We start from the raw sequence: 27238 nt of genomic DNA, 5'->3' as shown, positions 1-27238 counted from the left end.
TACCATACATGTGAAAGGGTGGGTGAATAAAGCATCGGTCCATTTTATTAAGGATAAGAAATGACAGGGTCTTAAAAGGGTCCCATGCTGCCTTCATTGAAGGTGAGCCCTGAGACAGACAACTCTTCTCCCCGCCCAGCTCAGCCTTTCTCCCTGTGAAAAGCAGCCAGTGACCAGAGACCTGGACTAGTGCTCTAACCTTATCTCACCTGGCTTGTCTCCTTGAGTCTCATAGAGAGAAAGGTCTGGGGAGCTGGTAGACTGATTGAGGCCATCTCTTGGAGCAGCACACACAGCAGCCCCAGTGGATCGGCCATCCTGGTCCCTGAGAAAGCCCTGAGGCACAGCAAAGGCCATAAAGGCAACAATAGGAGTCCCTTGATTTTAAAATACAGCTTAGAAAACAAAATCCCGAGCAGAACCAGTGTGGGCCTGAGGGCTGAGACTTCTGTAAAGCACTCCTGGTGACTGCATATTCCTGTGCACTACTTACCATGAATACTCCAGGGCTCCTCCCTGAGCTGTGCTTTGGCGGGGCTGCAAGGTGGGAGCACTGACTCTGGCCCCACTCAGCATTTAAAGACCCTCAAGGTGATCAGGGGAGGGCAGACACCCAGGCTTGCAGGCATCAGAGCACACTACGGATCTAGAATGCCTTGGTCTAAGCCGGGAGGGGAAAGAGTGGGGCAGAAGGAAGCAAAGACAGCCACAATCGGCCACATGTTATGCCCTGGAGGGAGAAGAGGAGCCGGATTGTCCTCATTTAATTAGTGGGTCAACTGAGGCCAAGAAAATGACAGTAATTTTTACAAGGTCATGCAGAACACCAGACACTATAGAACTGGGTCTAAGGTGCAACTGACAAGATGTATCATTTCGCCTGGCTGCTAGGGAAGGGGATTTTGTTCCAAACATGAGGGTGGGGTGGGGCAGTGCGGGGTGGGGGGGGGGGTTGGTCAGTAAGAGATGACTATAGAAACAATCACCGTAAAGGACTGGACTTTATCCCTCGCTTAATTAGCAAAAAGAGGATTCGGCCAGCCAGCCAGCCAGGAAACATTTATACGTCCTAATAGCCAAGCATATGCTTAGTGCTGAATGATGCAGAGTTCCCCACTCCTATTTCTTGAGAGGCTCTGATTTAGGGATATAGGCAGTCCATTCAGAATGTCTAATCTGAGACAGATCCCTCCACTTGTGCCCTTGAGCCATCCCTGCTCATTTCCTGTTGTTCCTCGAAGTCATCAGGCACACACCTGCCCCCTCTACACCTGCTGCGTGCCCCCTGCCTGGAGAGCTGCCCTTCACCTCACTCAGGTCTCTGCTCAAATGTCACCTCCTCAGAGAGGTCATCCTTACCCTCTCTAAAATAGCTCTGTCATTCTTTATCTCCCAATCCTGTTTTATGTTTTTCTTCCTACCACTTACTACCATCTGATGTATTATTATACACCCATTTGTTGTCTGTCTGTTGTCTCTCCCTCCACTTGCTCCCCAACAAGAATTAAGCTCCACGAGAGTAGACGTTCTCTTGGTTTTGTGAGCTGCTGCACACCTAGCGCCCAGCACGGTGGCTGGTTGTACATGTGAACAAATGGCCTCCTCTGAAACACCTTCCCTGCCCGCCACCCCCTGTCCTGGTCACTCCTCTTCTGGGCTCCCCCAGTGCCCTGCACACCGTCAGGCCCACCTTCCTTGTCCCTGCCCTCCCCCACAGGACAGGGAGCCTCTGAGGGCAGGAGCCCGTCCTGCTTGTCTCTGATTCCCCAGCTGGAGCACAGTGTCAGGCACAACAGCTGATAACTCAAAAAATGCCTGTTGACTCAATGGCAGAGCAGACTACAAAGGAACATCTTTCTGAGGCAGAAAGCCTCGGGGGAAAGAGGGAGCCAGCAGAGACGGAACAAGTCAGGCCACTCTCCAGTGAGCCAGGAAGTAGGAATCATCCCCTTTGCCAGCCCACAAGAGCAGCGCCGAGGGGACAAGTCTGATGAGTTCTGTGAAGAAATAAGTATGCGTGGACAGGCAGCCATTGCCCAGGGGGTGAAGCAAATGGAAGAAACCAAGGAAAAGAAAATGAAGGTGTTTTTTGAAACAGAGCATATGTGAATAAGCAGCGGAACAAATGTGGCAAAAACAGCTTCTGACCTGAAAATAAATGAGGTCATATCGTTTTGCTTCCCCACTGGCCCCAGGGTCACTGCAGAGGTCGGTGGGGTTTTCTTGGGTGCCAGCTTCACTGGCCACTGGAGGTCCGAATCCGGCAAAGCCCAAGGAACAGGCAAAGGGGCCCCGTGACCGTGCTACCCACCTCTCCACTGGCATCACAGGCCGTGTGAGTGTAGAAGTAATCTTTGTCTGTGCAGGCTGGCCGCACTCTGCAGGTGGACGATCCTTTTTCTAAATGGCAGACGCAAGGACAAATATATGAAGTTAAAAAAGCAGAGCTCTTGACCACTTGCTCACGATGCTATAATGCCCAAGACCTTGGGGTGAGGCACAACACAGACATTGCAGAAAGTAGACAATCCTGCACACCCACCTTCCCTTTGCCTGAGCGGCATCATTTTCGGTCCCTAAAACCCTGCTCAGATACACCCTTTGCGCCTCTCCCTGGTGCTGATGAGAAACCACTGGGCCTGCCCTGTGGAGCAGGGCATGGAGAGGTGGACTGGCCAAAGGACCAGCAAGGAGGGAGGTAGCTAGAAGGAGCATCTTGCAGGTTTACCACAAATTCCCTGGAACTCGCCATCTTCCAGGTGCCTCAGAACCCTGACTGTGCAGGTGGTTTTTCTACTCCTGAAGGGTTGAAGCAAAACACAGGAAAGCTTAGGACAGTGCTTCATCCTCTTACTCCAATTCTGTCTCTGAATTGTCTCTTAATATATGCCTAGAATGAAGGCCTTCCACCTCTGTATTTCCCCTTCTCCATGCAACGATCCTATGCAAATAAGGCGACGATTTAATCCAACTCTTTCCACTTTCCCCACCCCCAGGCCTCACAGCACTATCTCTAAGCCTTGACCTGAACTTAATGAAAAATGTTATTATCATTTTATTTACTTTACTCTCTGTATATTCTTTTTTTTTTTAAATATTTATTTATTTAGGCTGCGCCAGGTCTTAGTTGCGGCACGTTTAGTTGCCGCATGCGGGCTTCTTAGTTGCTGAATGCAAACTCGTAGTTGCGGCATGAGAACTCGTAGTTGCGGCATGAGAACTCGTAGTTGCAGCATGAGAACTCGTAGTTGCGGCATGCATGTGGGATCTAGTTCCCCCACCAGGGATCGAACCCAGGCCCCCTGCATTGGGAGTGTGGAGTCTTATCCACTGCGCCACCAGGGAAGTCCCTCTGTATATTCTTCTTATATCTAGGTTAGTTCTGCTTTAACCCTATGAACCCCTGGATAGCAAGAACTATTTCAATGAATCCCTCTTTAAAGCAATGGATTTCACCTTTTTTGAATTACAAACCATTTTGAGAATTTGAAAAAAAGACCTGTTTCCTGTATCCTGAAAAATATACATACTTCATGCAAATAATTTTTTTTAATTTCCAGGAGATTTACTTTCTCCAGAATAAAAACCACTGCTTTACAGAGTGCCAGTACAACACTGCTTACTATTACTGTCACCACTATTTCTAATATGACTACTGTGTTACCTGCAGGTAAGCAGGTGATAATGGTGAGACCGCTTCTCTCTATTACCTGACAGGCAGTTTGGTAGAATGGAATGAGATTTTTAAGTCAGACAGATCTGGGTTTGGATCCTGCTTAATCATTTAGTAGCTGTGTCACTTTCAGCAAGTTACTTAACCTCTCTGAGCCTTTGTGCTCTCACCTGTAGAGCAGGAATAATAATATCTACTTACTGGAGCCAGCACATACCTGACACATTGCAAGTAAGAATTTGCTAAGTGCTGGTAACTATTATCGCCTGGGTTTGTGGGAATTATTTTTATTTGGTAACTATCATGGGATTTTTAGTAAGGACTAAAAGTCTCCTTTCTCTTCCAGTTAAGGCTTATTTCTCAACTGGTCCCTTCTTCTTCCCAAGGCACCAAATGAGTTGCTAGATCGGAGAATCTCCTAGTTACCGCCTTGTTGGCCTGCACTGGGGAGTTCCCTCAATCACACATTTCCATGCCTCTTCTGTCCCCATCTTAATTAGCCTGGGCAAGAGGGAACTACTGGCTGAGAAACAGCTGGGGTCTTCTCAGCTCATTTACTTGGTTAACAGACAAAGGCCTATTTCAACATAGAGGGATCCAGGGACTCCTGGTTTTGACAGACTTGGCCAGGAGAAATTTGGGGGGAGATGCTGAAAATAAGCCAGTTCCCAGGCCCTTGCATATTAGATGTAGCAAATTGCAAGTTATGTGTTAGAAAGTGCATTCCACACAAGGACCTTTCTCTGCTTGTCAAATATTTGTTCAACCTGACACCCCAGCTCCGGGTTTCAGCAAAAAGGGTCCAGCTGTTTACACAATGACAACTTCTAAACTGGTTTCAATAAATGATTAACGCAAATGCTGAGCCAGACCTCACTTTCCCAGCTCAGGTTTCATCAAGGTGTTGAAGCTGGAGACTAGTCATGTTTGAAGGATTGGCCTAGATATTTGTTGAGAAAATGAAAAGTGATTCCTGTAGGACTGGCCCTGGGTAAAACTGTATGAAGATAAAGTTTATCTTGGGGGCTCCACCTGCTCTTTCTGCACCTTCCTCCTCCTTTCCGTATCTTCCCCCTGCCTCCGGAAATACAGCCTTCTCGTTCTGATCCTTTTTATCCAAGGAAAACATTTCCCCTGAAGATTTAAGTACCTAATGAACCCAATGCCCAGCTCCAACACCACCACAGACTCTGGGCAAATCCCTTAACCTCTCTGAGCTTCTCCTAATTCATTTGTAAATGGGGAAATCACCCCTGCACTATGCTATGAGCAATGAGAAAATGTTTTGTGAACTGTAAAGTACTGTACAAGTGACTTATTATTGTTACCTATGCCCAGAGTGGTTTTACACCACAAGAAGACTGCTGGGACAGGCCTTAATGTAAATGAATAAATAAAATTAGTGCTTACTACATGCCAGATACTGTTCTAAATCTTTACCTGTTTTAATCAGTGCACACAATGATGCTATGAGGTAGATACAATTATTGTCATTCCCATTCTAGAGATGAGAAAACTGAGGCACAGACAAGTGACTTGCCCAAGATGGCGCAGCTAGGAAGTGGTGGAGCAAGTATTTGAACCGCAGTGATTTTGTTCTGGAGTCCATGCCCTTAAACCGTGTGCTATTCTATTAGGAAATGAATCCCTAATATTAAACATAACACAAAGGAATTAATCCTAATGATCAAATTTAATCTCTCAATGAGAAAGATGCTTTCAGTCAAGCCTTTGTCCCTGACATCCACATGCGCATCAGCTCCTCGTTAGTCTAGGTCCTGGATACGGGCACTGGCACCTGATGCAAAATCTTCTGACTGTAGCTTCTGCCTCCAGCTCTTCCTTTCCTCATCCATTTTCCAAATGGCAACCAGAATGGTCTTTCAAAGGCACAGCCAGATCATGTCATTCTCAGTTTTAAATTCTTTAATGGCTTCAAACGCTGATAGGATCAAATCCCAATTCTGTAGCAATGGCACAGAAGGGTTTAACCGCAACCTGTTCCCTGCCCACCTCCTAGCCTTGGATGCTAATTCTCTCTAAGTAAGCTCCAGCAGTGCTGAGTTACTCCTGGATCCCTGAGCCTTCTGGCCTTGGCTCACACTTCTTCCAGAATATCCTGTCCCCATCAAATCACCAACTCATCTTTCAAGATAGCTTATCTTTCAAGACCACAGCTAGTGCAGCCTTTCCTCCCTCCCCAGAGAGGACTGACCACTTCCCTCTTTTGCTTCCACCGCACATTACACTCAGTACTCCTATCCTAGCACCTCCTGTACCGTGGAGTTATTACACTTGGTGTTTCTATAACCACATTTCCACTTTTGACATAAGCTGGAGGGCAGCACCAGCTGTAACCCTAGCATCAAGCCCAAGCCCTGGCACCCAGTGGCCACTAAGAATATATTTACAAATGAATGACTAAATGGTCACAGGGCCTCCTGCCACTCCCTTTATGTACATTACATCATAAGCTCTCATCAGACTCTCTCTGCATTTTCCCAGTCTCCCACTGACCCTGTATTCTGGAACAATCAAGTCCCAAAGAAATGTGATACTCTTTGTATCCCAAGCTGAACATATTCTTCATAGTAAAATCTCACTTTCCATTTAAAGAGGTGGATGGAGAAATCAGTAGCAAAAGGAGAAGAGACTCCAAGAATTCAGACTCCCAAACTAATACCTTCATAACCGCTCTCGGGATAGAAATCAATTTACATAGCATTGATCAAAACACTCTGCAGGCAGTTCTTCTAGAACCACCTTGCCATTTAAACCCTGTACCACAGCGGGGCTGGAAAGGGAGCTGGAGAAAAAGACTAACAAAGGCTGCTATTGATAGAGCAGGGAAGAGGAATACGAAATTCAAGTGGAAAAACAGGAATTTAGACTTATAGGTAAAAACTTCCCCCAAGATCTAAAAATCTCTGTTCTTGCTGAAAGCTACACTCCTTTGGCAAGATCTGTGTAGATAAATAGAACTTCTGTTTTAGGAATGGTGTAGAAATAAGCAGCTCACAAGGTCAGTGGTGGGTCTTGGCTGAGCAAACGCGTACTGTGACGCCTGTGTGACGAAGGGTGGGTGTGTCTGTGTAGGGATGGGGGTGTCTGATTAAGAGAGGGCCTTGAGCCGGGTTTGTATACAGTTCTGTGTAAAAAAGGAAAAATGGAATAGTTATGGGCATTTGCAGGGGAAGGGAGGGGACTCTTTCTCTCTCCCTACCTGTTTGTTTCAGAACCTGTCTTGGAGATTGGTCGCTGTGCCAGTCATTGGACTGTCTAAGCACAGGGCCCTCTGGGGACACTACCCATCTTATACCAGAGCCCTGCTGCTCCCGAGATCCTCTCAGATAACCAGGTCCCGTTTCTCAAGTTGGGCTGTTTTAGGAAATTATCCAGGGACTGCAGAAATAAGCTGCTTCCCACTGTCCTCTTATTTTCCCTTAGAGCAGTGGTTTTCCAACTGTGTTCCAAGGAACCCTGGATTTCCTGACAAGGCCTGCTTTCAATTCAATGGATGCTTTGAATTCAGTGGATAAAAGATTATAGCTTCTTGCTATCAAAATGTTTTGCGTAACAATACGACCTCATGGCTCTTCTAAATTAACTTTGATAATAATTGTTATAAATTAAAATGTATAAATTTATACCTCTTTTATCTACTGGATATATTATTTATAATTATAATCTTAAGGTTTCATTAAAAAATGATTGCAACCCCTTTCCATAGCTTTCCTAATTCCTCTAATTCTGAGCTGCTTTTTCTTTTTGCCATGGTACCCTGCACTTTTTGCTATCTAATACACTATATAATTTATTATATATTTATTATTTAGTTACTATAGTTATTACGTATTCCATTTACATTCCAGAATGTAAATTCCATGAAGACAGGGACCCTTGCCTATTTTTTTCACTGATGTATTCCAAACACCTAGAGTAAAGGCCTGGCAGATAGTAGAGGCCTGATAAATACTTACTGAATGATTTCATTTCAAGAGTGATTGGTGGATTAGCTGGGCTCTTCCAGGGCCCAGAAAGCAAGGGCTTAAGAAGAATCGTCTTCAGCTTAGCCAAAAGGATGGCTCCACTTCCTGTCTGTCCCTGTGTATATGTTGGTCCCCCCACCAAACTCTTCCCACCCTCAGAAACATCACCTGAATATTTGTCAGCGTCACACTGGTGGCAAGAAGTCTCTCCCTTATTGGAATAAGAGTTAGCTGGGCAAAGTTTGCAGCAAGAGGAGCCCTTCTGGTCTGCGTATGTGCCTGGTTTGCAGGGGAAGCATTCTGAAGTGTAGGCCACTCCTAGGGAGGAAGAACAACATAGGAAAGCAAGAACTGAGCCTAGAGACTGAGCCCCCTGAGGACCCACCCACACCCTCCCTGCTGAAGTCAGCGTCAGACCCCAGACCCAACCCCATTCTCCGTTCTCCGTACCTGTTATGGCGATGTTTCTCACCAGCACAGGCTTAGAAACTTTGGACCACACTGAGAAAGCTGTGGTTCTCCAGTAGAGGACGTTATTGCCTCGATTTAGTTCGACCTAAAAACCACACAAACAGGAGGAGCTAGTTCAGTCACAGAGACAGGTATTGCTAATCCATTGCATTAGCCTCCTGTTGGGATCCCTCCCCTTGCAGTCTGCATGGCAGTGCCTATTCTGCTCCTCTCCCTCAACTTCCTCAGCGTTGCCCTTCCTCCCAGCTTGGCTCAGCTCCTCTCTCCTTCTTTTTTTTTTTTTTATAAATTTATTTATTTTTGGCTGCATCGGGTCTTTGTTGCTGTGTACGGGCTTTCTCTAGTTGCGGCGAGCAGGGGCTACTCTTCATTGTGGTGCGCGGGCTTCTCACTGCGGTGGCTTCTCTTGTTGCACAGCACGGGCTCTAGGCGCACAGGCTCAGTAGTTGTGGCGCACGGGCTCAGTTGCTCCACGGCATGTGGGATCTTCCCGGACCAGGGATTGAACCCGTGTCCCCTGCATTGGCAGGCGGATTCTTAACCACTGCGCCACCAGGGGAGCCCTCCTCTCTCCTTCTAAGGCTCCTCTTACAACCCTCTCATGCCCTCTCCCACTTCTCCCTCAGTCACATATACCGTGAGCATGTCTATGTTGAGACCAATGCGGGGACCTGAAGGTCCTGACAACAGGGTGGCTGAAACTCCCTCATTCTTCTCTGGTTCTATTTATCCATGCCCCAGCCCCAGAAGACTGGGCCCTTTAAAGCTGGAAAGCTGCTGGTCCTTGGGGTCAAGCCAGAGGAGCGAGTCAGTTCACATCCATATTATGTCAACTCAAGAGGAGAGAAGCTATAGCATCCTCATGTTGTCAGACAACTGCCCTCTAGGGAGAGAAGAGTGGAGGCCCAGACGGGGAGGAAGCACTCTTTGGAGGAAAGGCCCTTGGTCCCTTTTCTGGAATCTCCAGGGAGAAGGCTGCTCTGATACTCACACTGTGGAATTCCCATCCTTTCTCTGTGGTTTTCATCCACCTCGAGTCATCTGCATTGGGCTGGCACTGGTCATTCTGAACCTGAGGCAGCAGGAATTTGAGATCAGAGTCTCTCAGCTTTCTAAGGAAATGAGTTGCTTACCCCATGATGCCCCAGCCCTCCAGAGGGCCCTTCTTATGGGAGAAGGACTGAGCTCAAAAGTCATGAGATTTGAAGTATGGCAAGAGCTAGTTACACACAAAAAATGTCAGTACGTTGACACTAAAGAAATTATGCGTAACTCAGAGCTGTTACGTGCTGTTTTCATGTCTGAACAGGGCAGAACACCTAGGAAACTCCCAGACTCTATCTACTCTTCCCCCCAGGGTCCTAAGACTTCTGCCTTTCTCTTTGCCTCTTGAAGCCTCAGCTCACTTTGACTACAGTTCTCTCCAGAGGGAAAACAACTGTGAAAACTTCCCAAGCAGGACTATGCGTGTGATTCCTGTAAATGAGTCTGAGCCTCAGAGGGTCTTTACCTCCCACCTTCCCCCTCAGCCAGGGGCTTACAAAAAACTCGAAGATGATGCTGGAGTCTGGGTAGTAGTATTCAAAGTTAACAGTGCCAGACTGCTTCAGGTTCACGGCGTACATCAGCGTGGCCGTGCACTCATCCGTGTTGGAGGAGATATAGTCACCCAGAGGAACCCACTTGGACCTGTGAGGGAACAGGAGCCAAGTTCACAGTCAGGAGCCCAGCCCACCAGGGCTTGTGCGATATGCAGGTCTCATGTCCTGCTAGGTCTCTGCAGAATTCCAGACTTGTGATTCACAAGTGGAAGCTTACACCTGAAAATGCTCAGTGAAGAATGACCCCCAAGTCAAGGAGCCTGGAGGTACAGCCAAGAGGAGGACAGGTAGGTGTACCTCCACATTATGCAGAACTACCCAGAAGGTAGACGGCAGGTAAGGTTGTGGATAGGGGGGAGGTAGATAATATTTATTGGTTGCTTACTATCTCCCAGATGATGAACTACATATTTTACACTCATGATTTCTTTCTATCAGTAAGAGGAAATGCAATTTTGTCCCCATTTAATGGATGATAAAACGGAGGCTTGTTGAGTGCCTTGCCCAGTATAACACAGCCAGCAAGTGACAGGGCTGAGATTCAAACCCAGGTTTGCCTAACTCAAAGCTGTCAAAGAAAGTTAGTAGATAAAGCTATTCTTCAGGACTCAGAAGTCCATCCAGTCTAATCCACCCATTTTTTTGTTTTTTGGTTTTTGTTTTTGTTTTGAAATGTCCACTTTTAGATGCTACTAGGAACTGGTTTTTATGGGAAGGGGGAAGGGAGAAGGCATGTTGATTTTGTTTTCTGAATACCTCTACTGTGTCTACCCTACCCAAGGGCTCTTCCTTCTCCTCCCCGCATGTCCCTCAGCTCTGAATCAGCCCCAGCTCGCCTCCCTGCATCCAGTCCTCTGCTTTCTCCAATCCCTTCTCCACAGTGTGGCTGGAGAGAGCCTCCAGAACACAAATCTGACCCTGTCACTTCCCTGCTTGAAACTCTGACTCCCTGTTGCCCTTAGGATGGGGTTACAAACTCCTCAGCCACTCTCTATGCTCCAGCCCTACAGCATTTCTTTCCATTCTTCTGCCAAACTTTCTCTCACCTCTGGCTCTTCCCACACACTGTTCTCTCTTCCTGGAACAAACTTCCTCCTCCCTCCATCTATTTAATTCCTACTCGTGTCTTAGAGCAAACGTCACCTAATCTGAGAAGTCCTCCTTGACTCCTTTACCTGCCTCTGCTACGTGTGCCCTCAGCTCTCACTGTTCCCTTTCTCAAAATCACAATCCTCCTGTATTTCATTTAAACATGTTATGAAATATTTAAGACCCGCCACCCTGCTTAAGAAATGCAACACAGCAGAAGTCTTGGTGTACCCCCTGGCTAATCTCAACCCCCTCTGCATCACACACACCTTTCCCCACTGTCAAGTAACCACTTTCCTGAATTTGGTGCTTGACGTCCCCATGTGGTTCTCTGCCCTTCACTAATTATGTTATGTATTTCTAAACAATATACTGTATGATAGCATTTTGCATGTTTTTTTTTTAAAGGACATTTTTTTTTAAATACTTATTTAATTTAATTAATTAATTAATTTATGGCTGTGTTGGGTCTTCGTCTCTGTGAGGGCTTTCTCTCTAGTTGCGGCAAGTGGGGCCACTCTTCATCGCGGTGCGCGGGCCTCTCATTATCGCGGCCCCTCCCGTTGCGGAGCACAGGCTCCAGATGCGCAGGCTCAGCAATCGTGGCTCACGGGCCTAGTTTCTCCGCGGCATGTGGGATCTTCCCAGACCAGGGCTCGAACCCATGTTCCCTGCATTGGCAGGCGGATTCTCAACCACTGCGCCACCAGGGAAGCCCCATTTTGCATGTTTTTATATCTTATGTGCTCATGGATTCTGAAACTTGCTTTTTTTCCCTCAACACGTATAATGATTGTGGGATTCATCCATATCCATATTCACACGTGAACAAAAGCTCTTCTTTCACTGTTACCAGTATATAAGATTGCTTTCTATGGTTCGCCCATATTTATTTATGCATTACTTGTTGACGGACATCTAGATTGTTTCCAATTGTTTGCTATTGTGCACACTCTTGTTAGGAACATTCTCACACGTCTCCCTCTATGCATATTTGAGTGGAAAGCCTGGGGGTAGAACTGCTGGGTCACAGGGTATGTGAACCTCCAACTTTACCAGCTATGGCCACGTTGTGCTCCAGAGTGGCTGTCGTCAACTGCACCCACCTGCAGCGAAAGACAGTTCCTCTTGCTCCACATCCTCCCCACATCTGGAATGGTCAGACGTTAAAATTGTTGCCAATATGATACGGTAGGACAGAGTGTCTCAGTGGGCTTTAAATCTTATTTCCTTAACTATCAGTGAGGTTGAGCATCTTTTCGTAGTTTATTTGCAATTTGGTTTCCTCTTCTGGTCATACTTTAATTCTTCTTGAATTGCCTGTCTTCCTGCCTGTCTTGTCGATGCTGTGAGGGCAGAGACCAAACTTAACTTGCTCACTTCTGTGTCCCTAGCACTAAGCCCTGGACCTGGCACATAAGAGGGCCTCAGGGCATTAAACAGATGAATGTGGGAAATGGGTGATCAAAGACAATCCCACTATTTCACTGCTGTGCCTGAGACCAGCCCAGGTCTCCAGTGATTAATAATGGTCAGTTCAGGGGACTTCAGATTAGTCCACTGTTTTCCCCCTGTGTTTGTCAGAATAACATGGTACTTCCAGCTCTTCAACAGTTAGTGTTATTCTCAAATGGAAGCGTATCCAAAATACCTAAGCTGAGCTCATCCAAGATACCCAGCTAACATAACAATACTGATTTCTCCTTGTTAAAAGAGACAGCACTTAAAGCTGATGTGCTCACAGCATCAGCTATAAATAACTCCTGAAGGTGGATGAATAATTAAAAGGATGCCCGTAAGTGGATTACATTTGCAAAATGCATCACAATTCTGACTTTTGTCAGAGCTGTCCCTGGTGGAGATCGTTTCATGTTCAATAATAACAACATGTCTTGATTGATTTCTAGTGCCAGGCATTGCTCCAAATCTTTACAAGTATCATTTCATTTCATCCTTACCACAGCCTCTAAGAAGAGTACTATTTTTATCACTGGTTCTTAGAATGAGGACACCAAGGCATGGAAGAGATTAGGAACCTGCCCTCAGTCGTTTAGCTGTGATCTGCTTATACCTGCTTTGTTTTGCCATGGCCCTGGGGAAAAGGGAGGCAAGTTTTCAAAGAGGAATTCTCACATGGTGGCCACCCAGACACACTGCCAAGCTCACACTGGGTAGCACTGTTTATAAATTCAGGTCAGAAAGAAGAAACTGTACAGGAAAACTTAGAAGCTTCCAAAGTTTGAGACCCTTTTTAATGCTTTCTCTCATTCTTGTTTCACCTTCACAGTATTTGGTCTTCTGTTCTTTCTCCTCCATGAACATACAGCATCCTTTCCATGACTCCCTTTTCACTCTTATCCCCTTTTGCTTATCCCAGTTTTGGATCTGAGGACTGTTGCCTTCACCTTAGTCCTGGGACATTTACCCAGGGACCAAGGATGATCCCCTGAAGGCTCAGGATCCTGCCATGGAGACTCCATTCAGTTGGCCTGTTTTGTTTCCAATTATTTATTTTGTGTCTGCTTTGTGCCAGGTGTTAGATACTGGAGACACAGCAAAGCACAAGACAGCCCTGACCCCCTCCCTCTTGGAGCTTGCATTCTATTTCTAGTGGAGGAGACAGAAACTTATCACACAGTTAATCACATAGTAATAACCATGGTAAGTGCCATAAGGAGAAATACAAGATGATGTGTGTGTGTGTAACAGGGGCCTGTGGGGTCAGGGATGGCTTCTTTGAGGCAGTCACTTTTAGGCAGAGACCCGAGGGTGAAGCAGGCGTCAGCTGGGGGAAGAGTTGCAGAAGAGCGTGTTAAAGGCGCCAGGAGGGCGGGAGCATGGTGGCCAGCATGGCTGGCGCTCTGTAAGCAGGAGGAGAGGCTGGAAGAAGGGGCAGGGGGCAGAGGCCCTGCAGGCTGTGACAACGTGTTGGATTTTATTCCAGTGGGAATCCACAGAATCCAGAGTTCTGAGCAGCAAAGTACTGTGATTGGGCTTGTGTTTAAGAAGATCAGTCTGGCTGCTGAGTGGACGGTGGCCTGGAGGAAGCTGGGGTTGGAAGCGGGGACCAGCTGGGAGGCGCTAGAGGCAGAGCAGGTGGGAGGCGCCACTGGCCGGGGTTAGTTTGGGGGCAGTGGGCTTGGATTCAGGTAAATACACAGTCGAGCAGGAAAGCCGGACACTTGGTGACCTGATAGCAGCTGCTATTGCCTTTCTGGGGCACGGTGGGGAAATCACAAACCCTCTCTAGGTGGCCATTTCCTCTCCATTTCTCCTTTTTCCCCCTCCCGGGAATGTCGTGGGATGCCTTAAGATCCAGGCCCTGAAGCAGTCTGTGCTGTGGAAACACAAGCCGTTTTGAACAGACCCACATCCGGCCTCGCTGAGAGAGAATGATTTCTGGACTTTCACTGCTTCCCCAGACAGGGAGAAACCCTGCTTTCAGGCACGTGGGGACTGACCCACTGAGCCAGGCCTGCGCCTTGTCCAGGGTCAGTCACATTCTCTGTTAGGACTAAAATGGGAGTTGCTTGTCTTAACTCACACATTCCCTCTCCTTCCAGCTTGAATCCTCTCCAGCTTTATCTCTGCTGCCAACGTTGTCATGCTAATGATTTTGACTCATAATATTGAACTCCAAAATAACATTAAAATTGGACTGTTAGAGGCCTCCTGCCTGGCTCAGACAATGGCGCTTCTAGGAGATTTAAGTATAGGAATGGGAGACATTGCTCCCACCTTTAGAAATCCAGGTGTAATACAATTAATCCTTTTTTATCCTTTTGATTGCTTGGGTATAAGAGAAACTTTCATGTACTTTTCTCCTGTATTCTTTGTCAATATTTAACAGAGAGCAGAGGACGATTGTCTTTTACATCTATGTATCCCCCTACTTTTCCTCTCTAGGACTGGATATTGCCTTGCACGCACTAAATGTTATTTGAAGGTAGCAGCATGGGGCAGTGGAAAGCTTGGACCGGGTGTGAATTCCAGTCTCCCCAGTTGTAAGCTAGGTAACGAAGGACAAGTCACTGAACCTCACTGAGCCTCCAGTTCCTCATCTGTGTAATGGGAACAATAATACCTATTTCACTGTCACAAGGGTTCTTGTGAGGATTAGAGAAAATAATATACGTAAATCATCCAGAATAGTGCCTGAACTATAGAAGGCACATCATTTAATTCCAGGGATAGGATACTCCCATCCCTGGAATTAAATATCCAGAGATTTGATAAGGATAGCTCACCCGTTCTGTAAGCACCCTGGGCTGAGCCTCTCAATTACTGAAAAGATTTCCTTCTGAGCTGGAGAATTTTCTGGTCATCAGGGTCTCAAAGGTTTGGAAGATCTCAGCCATACTGACCAAAGCTCTGGTCCTACTTTATCCTCCCAAACCCATAAACTCAGACCAGTTTTTAGAAGCTAGCACCAAAGCCAGGAAGATACCCAAGGCTTTGCACATGGTGTTTGCAATCAAGTTGAGGAAAGTTTATTGGCTGATCCAAAATTCCATAGTGGAATCCAGTTGGATTTTGTGTTAACTGGACTGGGCCATTTAACCCTTGTTGAGCTTATCCACCTGTCTCTATCTCCCCGTGTTTTTCACCTGTCACAAATACCTGTCAGTCGCTGGGAAGCTTAGGTCAGTAAGGTTGGGCTGATGTGGATGTCACGTCCAGCAGTCCAGTGGGGCCCTGCTCTAGCCCTCACCCCCAGGCGCAGGAGAGGAGGCTGTGGAGTGCTCCCTGCAGCCCCTTCCCCAATACGGGGAGCAGGGAGGTAAGGGGGGCATGGGGCTAAGGGGGTGGGCGCGGAGTATGGGGAGAGGGGCGACTCACGAAGTGCAGTTCTCAGTGGAATCTGTGGTGCTGTCCTCGATCTCTATGTTGGTTGAGAGGCTGGCAAAGCCATGGGGCAGCTCATCCCACTCATCGAAACGGATGCCTGTGCCAAGGGAGTAGCGGCCCTCAGCACACGGCTTACACGCCTGGTCCTTCATGTCCAGAAACTCCCCGGCTTTGCAAGAGAAGGCTGGAACACAGAGTGGGGACAAGGGTGGGTGGTGAGGCTGCTGCCACGCAGGAGAAGTGGGTGGGTTGTGTGCATCCTAGGGGGAGGACCGGAGGATGGAGACCTGGGAGCTTCCCCCACTAAGATTTGGAGCCATGGCGCATCTTGTATGATTCCACTTCCATGGAATGTCCAGAATAGGCAAATCCGTAGAGACAGAAGGGAGATTTGTGGCACCAGGGACTTGGGGGAGGGGGCGTGGGGAGAGATTGCTAATGGATATGTTTCTTTTTGGGGTGATGAAAATGTTCTGCAATTAGATAGTGGTGATAGTTATGCAACTGTGTGAATATTCTAAAGCCACTGAACTTTATAACCTACAGGGGTGAATCTTCTGATGTAAATTATATCTCAATAAAGCTGTTATTTTATTCTATTTATTCTATCTATCTGTTTACTTATTTATTTATTGGCCAAACCACACCACATGGCTTAAAGGATCTTAATTCCCCTGACGGGGATTGAACCTGGGCCACGACAGTGAAAATGCCGAGTCCTAACCACTGGACTGTCAGGGAATTCCCAAAGCTGATATTTAAAAAAAAAAGATTTAGGGCCTTGTTGCAGGACTTTGGGTTTGTCCCTGTCAGTCTCGTTTCCTAAGGGGTCTAAGGGGTAGCCTCAGCCATTCTGAGAGCTCTCCAGTGAAGAGCATGGTCTCTCGGCTGACCCCTCTGAATGGCACCTAGCCCTTCAGCCTTGAACTTCCCCCTTGAGTTTCTGGCCTCTGTCTTCTCCTTTCTGGTCCCACTGCCACTGTACTAGTTGGGATTCTCGTGACCTGTTAGCTCAACCATTGCAGTGTCCTCCTAACTAGTTCCCTGTTTCTTGTTTTTGCTCATTCGGTGGTCAGAAGTATCTTTCTAAAACACTCATAGGTACTATTATTTCTGTTATTTAAAAAATAATCAGGCACCATCCCCACTTTTGGTTATAGAATTAAGCTGTCAGCCTGGCATTCAAATTCTTCCCCAATTTTCCCCCAACCTAACTTTCCGGCTTGATCTCCCACTACAGACCTTTCTCCACCCTACTCCCATCCATCCCCTCCCTGTGTTGCCTCCACCCCAGCCCACATGCTCTTCTCTGAATGTGTCTGATGTTCTCCCACCTCCAAGCTTTTGCTCGAGTGGTTCTCCCAGCGGTTCCTGATCCCTAAGCATCCATAACTCCCATTCTTTTCACCTCATACAACACATCATATTGATGTGTGCCTTCCTCTAGGCTCTGAGCTCCTCTAGGGACGGTGGCTCAGCGACTGGCGCAGACATAGCAGGGGCTACATAAAGGTCTGCTGAAAAAAATGAATGGATGAACGGGTGTCTGCTCCTTCCACCAGGCTGTACGCTTCTGAAGGCGGAGACTGTGCCTTATTTATCTTTGTGGTTCACATAGTGCTCAAGAACGCTGGCCAAGTTTACTGAAGATGGCTCATTTGTTTCCATTAGTCACACCTCAGTTCTACTCAGATCTTAGCAATATCCATTCATGGATTTAACAAGTATTTATTTGCTCACCTGCTGAACCAGGCACCAGGCTAAGCTTATTTTAGATTTTAAATGCCCTCAATCTCCTTTCCAAATTTTCAAGTATTCTTTGATTCTAGTTCCTGATTTTTATTGTTATCCACTGCCCCCTTATGCATTTCTAAAAAGAACAGCTCAGGGGAAATAGCTGCCAGTGGTAGAAAAGTTGTAGCTGCAGAGTCCCAGAGGTGGGGTGGGAGCTGCAGGGAAGTCACTGCCTATCCGGCTGCACGGTCAGCTCCACAGTCAGGGAAGATTCTTGTTCCTTGAAGTAATGCCCAGTGCATTATAAAGGTCTGTCTCTGCAGAAAGTTATCTTCTCTGGCTTCTTTTTCAAGAATGACTGCAAATCACAATCTTTCCTAAATGAGTGACTATGGCTGGTGAGTGTAGGTTGGAGAGAAATGCACAGCCAAAAAAAGAAAATGTATGTAAACAGAGAAAATAATCTAAGTGGCACACAGCCGGAATTATTTTTACTTTATACCCTGATGGGATTTAAATCTGAAAATAAAACAAAAGTAAATTGAGATACCCAGTTTGCATCCACGAAATAACACTTCTGCACCAAATCTCAAGAGGTTTGGGGATGAGGACTGACGGCGTGGGAGGGGGGCGGAGTGAGATCTGATTCCTCAAGGCAGCCGCACTGTCAGGAAGGGCCTAACTTGGATGGCAGGAGGCTTGGGGCAGAGGCCAAAGCTGAGAGGCAGGGTTGCTTACAGCACTCGGTGCCCTTGACGGGGTCAGGGAGGCTGGTGCACAGGCCCGGGGTATGCGGCACGGCGACCCTCCACCTGGAACCCGTGCTGTCACACGCAGTGTACTCGTAGTGGTACTCAGACTGCAGATGAGAGAAGAGTGGGCACAATGTGCATTAGTAGTGGTCAAACATTAACAGCTTCCTACCCACTTCCTGCCCAGTACGAGGGCTACTGACACTCATCATCACAGTAATGGGCCCTGGGACCCCGGCAGGGAACAAGGCATCATGGAACCAAATGATTGTTATCAAGCACATACAGGAGCTACGGTTATTGGATCATTCCTCTTCACCGGCCATGGTCTAGTCCCTAGAAACCCTTTTTTTTTTTTCTTTTTTAAATGACTCTCTTTGCGGTTGTGTATAAATGTCCTGATAGGCCAGAGGAATGTGAGAAGGTAACTAAAGAACAGGCTACAAACAGGTGGAATTTTTCTTGTCCCAAACTGCAGAATTTATGAGCAGGGACTGGTCCATGAAAAATTTACAAAGGATTGTCACAAAAGCTGTATTTCTATTTCCCTGATTTCCTTGCATTCTTCACGCTGTCTCCTGCCCAGAAAAACTATGAATTCCCACCTCGAATTTTATGAAAATGTCACATTTAGCCCAGGCAGGTGATGGGTTCTCATCACATGAGCCTATTCACGCCTAATTTCTCTGTGCAATGAAAACTCACAGTTCAGTTGCTTTACCTGAACTAAGAATAAACTGAATAACAACAACAAAACTGCCAAATCAAGCATTAAATAAAATAGCAAGAGCCACAACAAAAATCATCGAAAGCACTACTTGGGAAAAAGAAAGCACAATAAACGTGCCAAATACTCTTCAACACTTCTTACTCTTTTAAATCTCATAATAAACAACAGTCCATAGAATTAATGTGATTTTGGCTCTGATAAGCATTTTACAATCCTCACTTACCAAAAACTATATTCAAGCCCTAAAGTACTTTGTATTACTGTATCCATAAGAAAAATAGAATTAATGTCCCCCTTCTACCCATATGAAAGGATGATTGCATAATATATAAAGGCAAGGAGCTGGGGCTAAAACTGAGACAGTTTGAGGTTGGCTAACCTAAGAATGTATCAGAACCAAAAAAAGAAATCTTTACTTTTTGGAGGGGGTAAATAAACTGCCTTTCATCTCTTCTAAGATGCACATTTCTTTCACATTTTAACACCTGTGAAGTCAAGTTGTGGCTTATAACTGACACAATTAAGGAAGCATCGTGTCATGTTTTAACCGATGGAGTTTTTCCTTTCTTTTTGGTACATAAAAAACAGTTCAATTTCTCCTGTGCTAGCTTGGCTTCTCGTGGCTTCCATGGAACCTTAGACACACTAGGGGTTCCCTGTACCTTATGCTATTCACTCCAGGCCCATCTACTAAGCATAGGCTTTCTTTTGGTCTTAGAAGCAGTGTTATTTCAGACTTGTGGAAACACAGTAAACATGTTGTTTCTTGATTTGTAGTTTCAGAAACTTAGGGTGATGAGAGAACAATTTTAGAGCTCCATTTTTATTGTCTTCTATTATAAATATTTACCAAATATATATTGTCTGCCCAGCACTTAGAGGTACTAGATGTTGTGTCCAGTGTGGCTCAGGACAGCGATGCAGAAACTGGGCACTTTCATCCAGAGGCAGCAGATGCGGAGGAGGAGGAGGAGTTGGGGGAATTGTGAGCCTAACTTTTGATGAGAAGCTTTAGCTTTAGATTAGATGTCAGTGTCATCTAGCAAAGAAAGAACATCTGGGTGGGAATTCTTTGTGCCCTTGAGCTACCATCACTCTGGATCTACTTTTCCTCTTAATTCCATTCTTTTCTTCATCCCAGAGGACTCTGAGGATAAATAAGGCAACTACACATATATCAGTTCAGGTCTAAAAATGATACTCTCCAAAGGGTTTTGCTGCAAGAAAGAGGGGTAAAATCCACAGTATGTAAATTAAATGGAGAATTGAGTGAATCAGGCAGAACGGATTCAATGTTCTGCCCGCGAACGTAATTATGCCTGTCATTTGCACAGTGCTTTTACATTCCCAAACACCATCTTATTTGATCCTTAAACTCCCCAGAAGGCAAGCAGAGCAGGGGGTGTTTCCTCCATTGCACAGATGAGTAAACACTCTCCATGGGGTGAAATGGCTTGTCCAAGGTCACACAGCTGGTAAGTCACTGAGCTAGAACTCAGGCTTTGCTACCAGGAATCTTCCACCCTCATAAGTCCCATCAAACACAAACTCACACGGAGCGAAATTTAACAGCCAAATCTAAAAATTAAGCAAGGCAGTGTTGGTTGTCTGCCAGCAGCCAGGCTTGCTTCTGAGGCCTGAGAATTGGTGTTAAAACATCTAATCTTTTCGAGCAGATCATTTCAGTCACTCTGACTGCATTTGGCCTCTTGGAGACACATGGGCCAAGCCTGCTTCTCTTTGCATCGTCTTTCATTTGGTGTCCCCTGGGTCCCGCTCTGGTGGGAGGTTTACCGGGAAAATGGTGGTTCCGAACCTTAGAAAGTTTCCCTTTCAATATGTGCTACTTTACGTCATGTCAGTTGGGGATATTTACACTACCCAATGTGACTGGCTCTGCTGCAGCTGTTTCAAATCTGAACTATACTTTGCTATCTCACCATCCAAGACATAGGCTTAGGCAGACAGTTAAATCAGAGACATAACTGGCAGCGCTCCTCAATTATATTCAGAGTTCTGTGAACAAATCAATTCCCCCACAGTACCTCAGTTTAACCAGTGATCTGTCTTTGAGAGCATACGGTCTGCATAATATACAGATTCACAAAGGAGACACACGAACAGATTTAATTCGTTATGTCCAGCATACAATTCCTTGTTCTCCCCATTCACAAAGATATGACACAAATCACAATTTTAAATGGGGCACAGGAAGCAGTGTCTGCTGCCTGTTCATCGGGGAAAGAAGGGAAGGGTTTGAAAACGAGGGGTGGGCACCTTAGTCAATCTGCCCTCCCCTAAATCACCCAGCCACATGTAATGCTCCCAGGGAACACAAGAAACTAGAGGGAAAACCCCCAAAGCTGGAATCTGCTTTGCCAAATATTGGTAACGCTGATCTTTCAGCTCCAGAAGAAGGATTCACTCAGACCCACAATGTTTGGGGTCCTTGCTGTCTGGGTAGTGAGTGGACTGCTGAAATGAAAAAATAATCACCAAGCCAGGATGGTGCCTGGATGCAAATGTGTGCTTCTTTCCACCTTTCCCCCTTCTTTCAAATAACATGTCTTAGTTTTTTAAATGATTGTCAAAGTAATAGATTAGAGACTAGAGATTGGTATCACCGGTCTACAGATTAAGTGCTAGAGAGGCATGTGGTCGCTATCTACTGTGGAAGATGCACAAGGTGTAAGATGATGAGCTGGTGCCAAAGGGATGTGGTCCACGGCACAGGTGGTGCTTAGCTTCTCTGGCACGTGCACTAAGTAAATAGGCGAGCTAGAAGGGATTCCACACCCCATCACCACACGGGGCTCAACTTCTCTCAGCCACAGCTGCCTCATCTGGAAAATGGGGACACACAAGTACCTGCCTCATGGCAAGGCTGCTGTGTACAGTGTATATAGGCTCTCCAGAAGGCTGCCCAACTCAGAGTGTGAGTAAAGTTGAAATCTAGCTCAAGTTCTTCATGCTAGGCAGTGTGCCCAGAAAGGGGGTGCCTTTTTCCCACGGGTAGTAGGTTGGTTGTGATCATAAATAAGATGGTACAGGTCAAGCACTTAGTGCAGTAGGTTTTTCAATCTTCAAAACATCTTAATGGAGTAGGTATTATTACTTTGCTATTTTACTGATGGGAAAACTGAGGCGTCAAGAGGTGAAGTTACCTTCTCAAGGCCACATAGCCTGGAGATTGCCAAGCTAGGACCGAACCCAGGCAATCCGAGTCCGTAGCCTGTGTTCCAGGCTGCTGGTGTTTGAGGGCAGCCTGTGTGGGCTACAGTCACACTCAGTGAAAGTGTGTCTGGGGCCCGGCACTGGTACTCAAGCTGCTGAAAACTTTGCAACAAAAGCCAAGGCATCAAAACCTTGTGAACAGGACCCAAAGGGGAAATAGTCAAGCCTGGCGCCGTGTGGAATGGGAAGGCTGAAAGGCACTTAAACCTGGTTGGAGGACCTCCCCGTCAGGGACGCCTGTGGTTCTTGCCTGCCCACTATCCACAGCTCCCTCCCATGCAGCAGAGCCTCTTCGGAGGATACATCCCCTCCTTATTCTATTCCATCTAGGTGGGATTGTCAGATGAGGTGGCCATCTGTCCTCTGCCAAGGCATGGACACACGGCCCACACAAAGCAAACCAGAGGCTCTCTCCAGGTAAGCAGGAGATGGGATGAGGGCGTGAGGCCACTTCTCCGTGAGTAGGGACCTGAAGTCGGTGGGAACTCAGGGAAGGATGAGGCAGGAAAGTGGGCTAGCTGGGGATAAGCCTCTCCTTACTTCTCAGCTCTACCTAGGGCTGGCGTTGGTGCCCCTCCCCAACCAAAATCCACAGCAGTTCATAAAGCTGAAAATTATGCCAGGTGAAATAAGCCAGTCACAAACGAACAAATGCTGTCTGATTCCGCATATATGAGGTGCGCAGAGTAGTCAAGTTCAGGAAAAGAGAAAGCAGAACAGTGGTTGCCAGCGGCTGGGCGCCTGAGTGCAGAGTTTCAGTTTTGCAAGATGAAAATAATTCTGTTGATGGATGGTGGCGACGCTAGCACAACAATGTGAATGTCCTTAATGCCCGAACTGTACACTTAAAAATGATTAGGATGGTACATTTTACGTTATGTGTATTTTATCACAATTTTTTTAAAAAGTTATGCTACAGGAACATGCCCAATCTCTGACTTATCCTAATAAGTCCTCCAGAGAGTAGAAGCAGGATCATCTGGTAGTCTAAATTTAAGAAATATCCCCCAAATAAGATTATGTATGTCAGCCAATTGGATGGCCAAGTTCAAGAGGGAGCAGTGGAGTAAGGAGTGGAAGACAACAGACTGGAGTGGACATCATGACAGTCTCCCTGGAGATGCCCATGGTGGTTCCTTGGAGCTTATGTGTTTGCCATTGACAACTCTTTGAAAGCATTGCATTGCAGTTGTGCAAATAAATATTAATGCTAAAAACTACTTTTTTTCAAACATTCTGCTCTTTTCGAATTAAAATGTTTAAATTCTGGAAATACTGTTAACTTGGAACATGTCAGGTCTTCTACGTTCTAGGAAAATGATGTTCACTCATTCCATGATCAACAAGTGTTTACTGAGGGCCTATTGTGTGCTAGGTTCTGGTGAAGCAGTGGTGTCTGAGACAAAGTCACAGCTCTCAAGGAGCGTAGATGTGTATGAGGTGGGGAATGTGGGGCAGGGCTGCAGTGGGGAGGAGACAGACTATAAACACTTATGCACGTGCTAATTTCCGGTATTCCACCATTCTCTACAATTATTTGTCATTGTACACTCCTGCTGGCCCCGCTTTCTCCAGAGAAGGATCTTGATGTCTGTTATGAACTGTGTGTTTGTGTCCCTCCCGAAATTCATATGTTGAAGCACTAAAATGATGGTATTGGGCTTCCCTGGTGGTGCAGTGGTTGGGAGTCCGCCTGCCAATGCAGGGGACACGGGTTCGAGCCCTGGTCCAGGAGGATCCCGCATGCCGCGGAGCGGCTAAGCCCATGCGCCACAACTACTGAGGCCTGCACGCCTAGGGCCCGTGCTCCGCAGCAAGAGAGGCCACCGCAACGAGAAGCCCGTGCTAGAGAACGCCCACGCGCAGCGACGAAGACCCAACGCAGACAAAAATAATAAAATAAATAAATTAAAATGATGGTATTTGTAGGTGGAGCCTTTGGGAGATAATTTAGTCATGAGGGTGGAGCTCCCATGAAGGAAGTAGTGCCCTTAGAAGAAGGGAAGCAGAGCTAGCCCTCTCTCAGGCCTGGTAAGGATATAGCATGAAGACGGCTGTCTGCAAACCAGCAAGAATGCTCTCACCAGATACTGGATCTGCCAGCACCTTGATCTTGGACTTCCCAGAACTGTGAACTTTCCAGAACTGTGAGAAATAAACTGTTCACCTTTTAAGCCACCCAGTCTATCGTATTCGGTTTTAGCAGTCCGAACAGATGAAGACAGTGTCTAGGGACTCTGGCAAAGACCGCAACATGTCTCTGACTCCAGCTTGATACGAACCATTGAACCACACTGTTTCTTTTTCAACTCATGATGGTTTGAAAGTCATGACAAGCCAGACCTGACAAAAAATAGCCTAGCTGCCTAGAAGTAACCTCTGCCACAGCAGAGCTGAGAAGACAGAGATGGCCAGCTACAACTGTCCGAGGGACAAGCACTGGTGATTGGGTGGCAGTGAGGTCTAGAGTCCACTGGCCTTCTTCCTGCCAGGGCATTTCTCCAGCCCAGCTGGCCAAGGACACTGGCAACAGGTGGCCCAGACTGACTGGAGAGTCCAAGGGCTGCTTCCCAAACAGGGCCTCCAGTTGTTAACATTGTGGGTATGGCATAGGCTGCAAAGGTCTTGGGGCCATGAGAGCTCAGTGAGCTACTAAAACAAGCAGTCAGAGAGACTAAGAACAAATGGCTTAGTTGGGCATTCGACACTCCGGGCCTCGGTCTTCTCATTTGTAAAATGAGGAAGTTGGATTTAGGCGATTTCTAGCTTCTAAGAGTCCTTCCAGTTCCAATACCTCATTGTGTTATGGTTGGTGTGTGCGTGGAAATCTGTTCTTCTTTCCACCTTTTCCCCCCTTCCTTCAAAATGGCACTTCTCAGTTTTTAAAATAATTATCAAAGTAATAAATGTTAATTGTAGAAAAGCTGAAAATACAGGCTAGAATTAAAAAGAAAATTAAAATCTGCCCAAAGCCTACCAAGCAGAGATCACTAGTTGTAACGTTTTATTGTATTTCTTTTCAAATTCATTTTCTATACATGCATACGCATTTTAAAAAACAAAATGAAGATCATATGGTATGTGGTTTCTTCTTCTGACTTTTTTGTACATTTTAGGTCACAAGCACTCTCCTGTGTCTTTAAGGTTGCACCATAATTTCTCTAACCATTTTCCTGTTGTCAGACATTGAGTTTTGTCCAATTTTTCCTTATTTTAAATAGCACTACAATGAAGCTTTATGTGTATCTCTGATTATTTCCTTTGGAGAGATTCCCAGAAGTGGGATTACTAGGGTAAAGAGTATGAGTTTCTTTAAGATTCTTGATCGGGGAGGGATATTTCTAAGAGAAAACAGACATTTCTAAGTCTTTTTTATTTCTTCACTTTTTACTACAATAAATTTCAAATATATTTTTATTTTTATTTTATTTTTTTATAAACTTATTTATTTATTTTTGGCTGCGTTGGGTCTTCGTTGTTGCGTGTGGGCTTCTCATTGCGGTGGCTTCTCTTGTGGAGCACGGGCTCTAGGCGCGCGGGCTTCAGTACTTGTGGCATGCAGGCTCAGTAGTTGTGACGCACGGGCTTAGTTGTTTCGTGGCACGTGGGATCTTCCCAGACCAGGACTCGAACCTGTGTCCCCTGCATTGGCAGGCAGATTCTTAACCACTGTGCCACCAGGGAAGTCCCTCAAATATATATTTTAAAATGACAGAATATGATGACCCTTATATACCCATCACCTAGCCTCCATACTTATCAGTTTCTGCCATTCTTTCTCATCTACCTCTACGCAGTCCTCATTTACTTCTATCCACTCCTCCCCACTCGAAGTTGTTATTTTTTCTAGGTCTTTTTTAATTGTAGGGAAAATTTATATACATTGAAATGCACAAATCTTAACTTGTTCAATTTGGATAAATGGCTACACTTGAGTAAAACAATGACAGTGAAACAAAGAATCACCGCCCAGAGACTGCTGGGGAGAATGGTAACCCCTCGGCCACCGCCTCCCACAGACAGAACAGACAGAGCCAAGCAGAGTCTCAGATCCTGAGTCTCAGAGTCACCCAGCCAGTGCTGCACAAAGTCACAGCCACCAAGGAAGCAGGCGATCAACACAACTTGGGTTTGTCTCGGCTGGGACAGGACCTGCGTCAAGAAACAGGTTCTTAAGTAAACCCGGATTCTGACTAGAGGCCTTGGGGTCTGGACGAGGCCCCCTCCTGCTCTTCCCCCAGCTGCAGGCTCAGCCCCTTCTCCTCTCACCATCCCTGAAGGGCAGATCCTCTGGGGAGAATGTCAGTATGGGGGCCGGGTGCACCAGGCAAACACCTGAGCTGATACAGTGGGGTCAGTTAAGTATTTGTTGGTTCAGCTGCAAATGCCACTTTGCTTGGAAAGCCTCTGACCTAGATGGGAGCAGATCTCATTAAACAATCCTGACTGTCAAGGAGAGACCAGCCCTTCACTGGGAGGGAGGAGTGAGCTCTACTTAGCACAGAACATGGAAAACCACGGTGAAATGTCAGAATTTGAACATCAGGGCCCCAAAGAGACTTCCTCTGTGGCCCAGCCCTAGCTGGGGTGGATGGTTTCCCAAACTCCTGTTCTTTGTTCTTTGGGCTTTAGAGTGTCCTCACTCAGGTTTTGGGTGGATGGTCCACTGAGGCTCAGAGACACAGTGACCTTGACCTCTCAGGACCTTTCCTATTGTTCTCCAGCCCTCAGACTGGAGAGACTCCCTCTTTCCTCCCTTCTCTCCCTCCCTCCTTCCCACCCTTTTAAGACTGCTGACTCAGTAGCAGTGTCTCCTGGGCCCTAAAGGCCTAGACATACCAGCCCTCAGCCTCTGGTGCCTACATCTGTCTGATCATCACAACCGTCTGGAGATCACATTAAAAATACAGATTCCTGGGCTCTACCTCCAAGATTCTGATTCCCCACTAGATCTTTTTCTCCTTCCGCCCTCTTTCAAAACTCACTCTTCTATACCTCAAGACTTAAATATTTATCCCATTTGGAAGCAAATCAGATAAATACATCTCACACAAGACAGGGATCTTTAATCTAGGATCCTGGACCACTTTCCCCATACAACCAGATACAGAATTTTA

General features: G+C 46.4%; 1 protein-coding gene across 3 annotated transcripts in view; it reads right to left on the bottom strand.

The window, feature by feature from the left end:
* Positions 1–27238, bottom strand: part of ELAPOR1 (endosome-lysosome associated apoptosis and autophagy regulator 1) — a 69340-nt gene that overhangs the window by 14845 nt on the left and 27257 nt on the right. The window contains exons 2-8 of one of the 3 annotated variants that reach the window (XM_036841272.1): positions 18144–18264; positions 15663–15855; positions 9675–9822; positions 9125–9205; positions 8113–8218; positions 7831–7980; positions 2312–2400 (exon numbers count right to left, since the gene is read on the bottom strand). In XM_036841272.1, coding sequence (XP_036697167.1) covers positions 2312–2400; positions 7831–7980; positions 8113–8218; positions 9125–9205; positions 9675–9822; positions 15663–15855; positions 18144–18264 — 888 coding nt within the window. Of the gene's footprint in view, positions 1–2311; positions 2401–7830; positions 7981–8112; positions 8219–9124; positions 9206–9674; positions 9823–15662; positions 15856–17955; positions 18032–18143; positions 18265–27238 lie in introns of those variants that run through there. The other 2 variants (XM_036841281.1, XM_036841291.1) reach the window with 2 other exon arrangements.

The sequence above is a fragment of the Balaenoptera musculus genome, chromosome 1, assembly GCF_009873245.2.
Source record: "Balaenoptera musculus isolate JJ_BM4_2016_0621 chromosome 1, mBalMus1.pri.v3, whole genome shotgun sequence".
In the NCBI taxonomy this organism is placed as follows: Eukaryota; Metazoa; Chordata; class Mammalia; order Artiodactyla; family Balaenopteridae; genus Balaenoptera; species Balaenoptera musculus.
The sequence above is the reverse complement of the archived record's forward strand: the minus strand, read 5'-3'. Positions and strand labels throughout refer to the sequence as shown.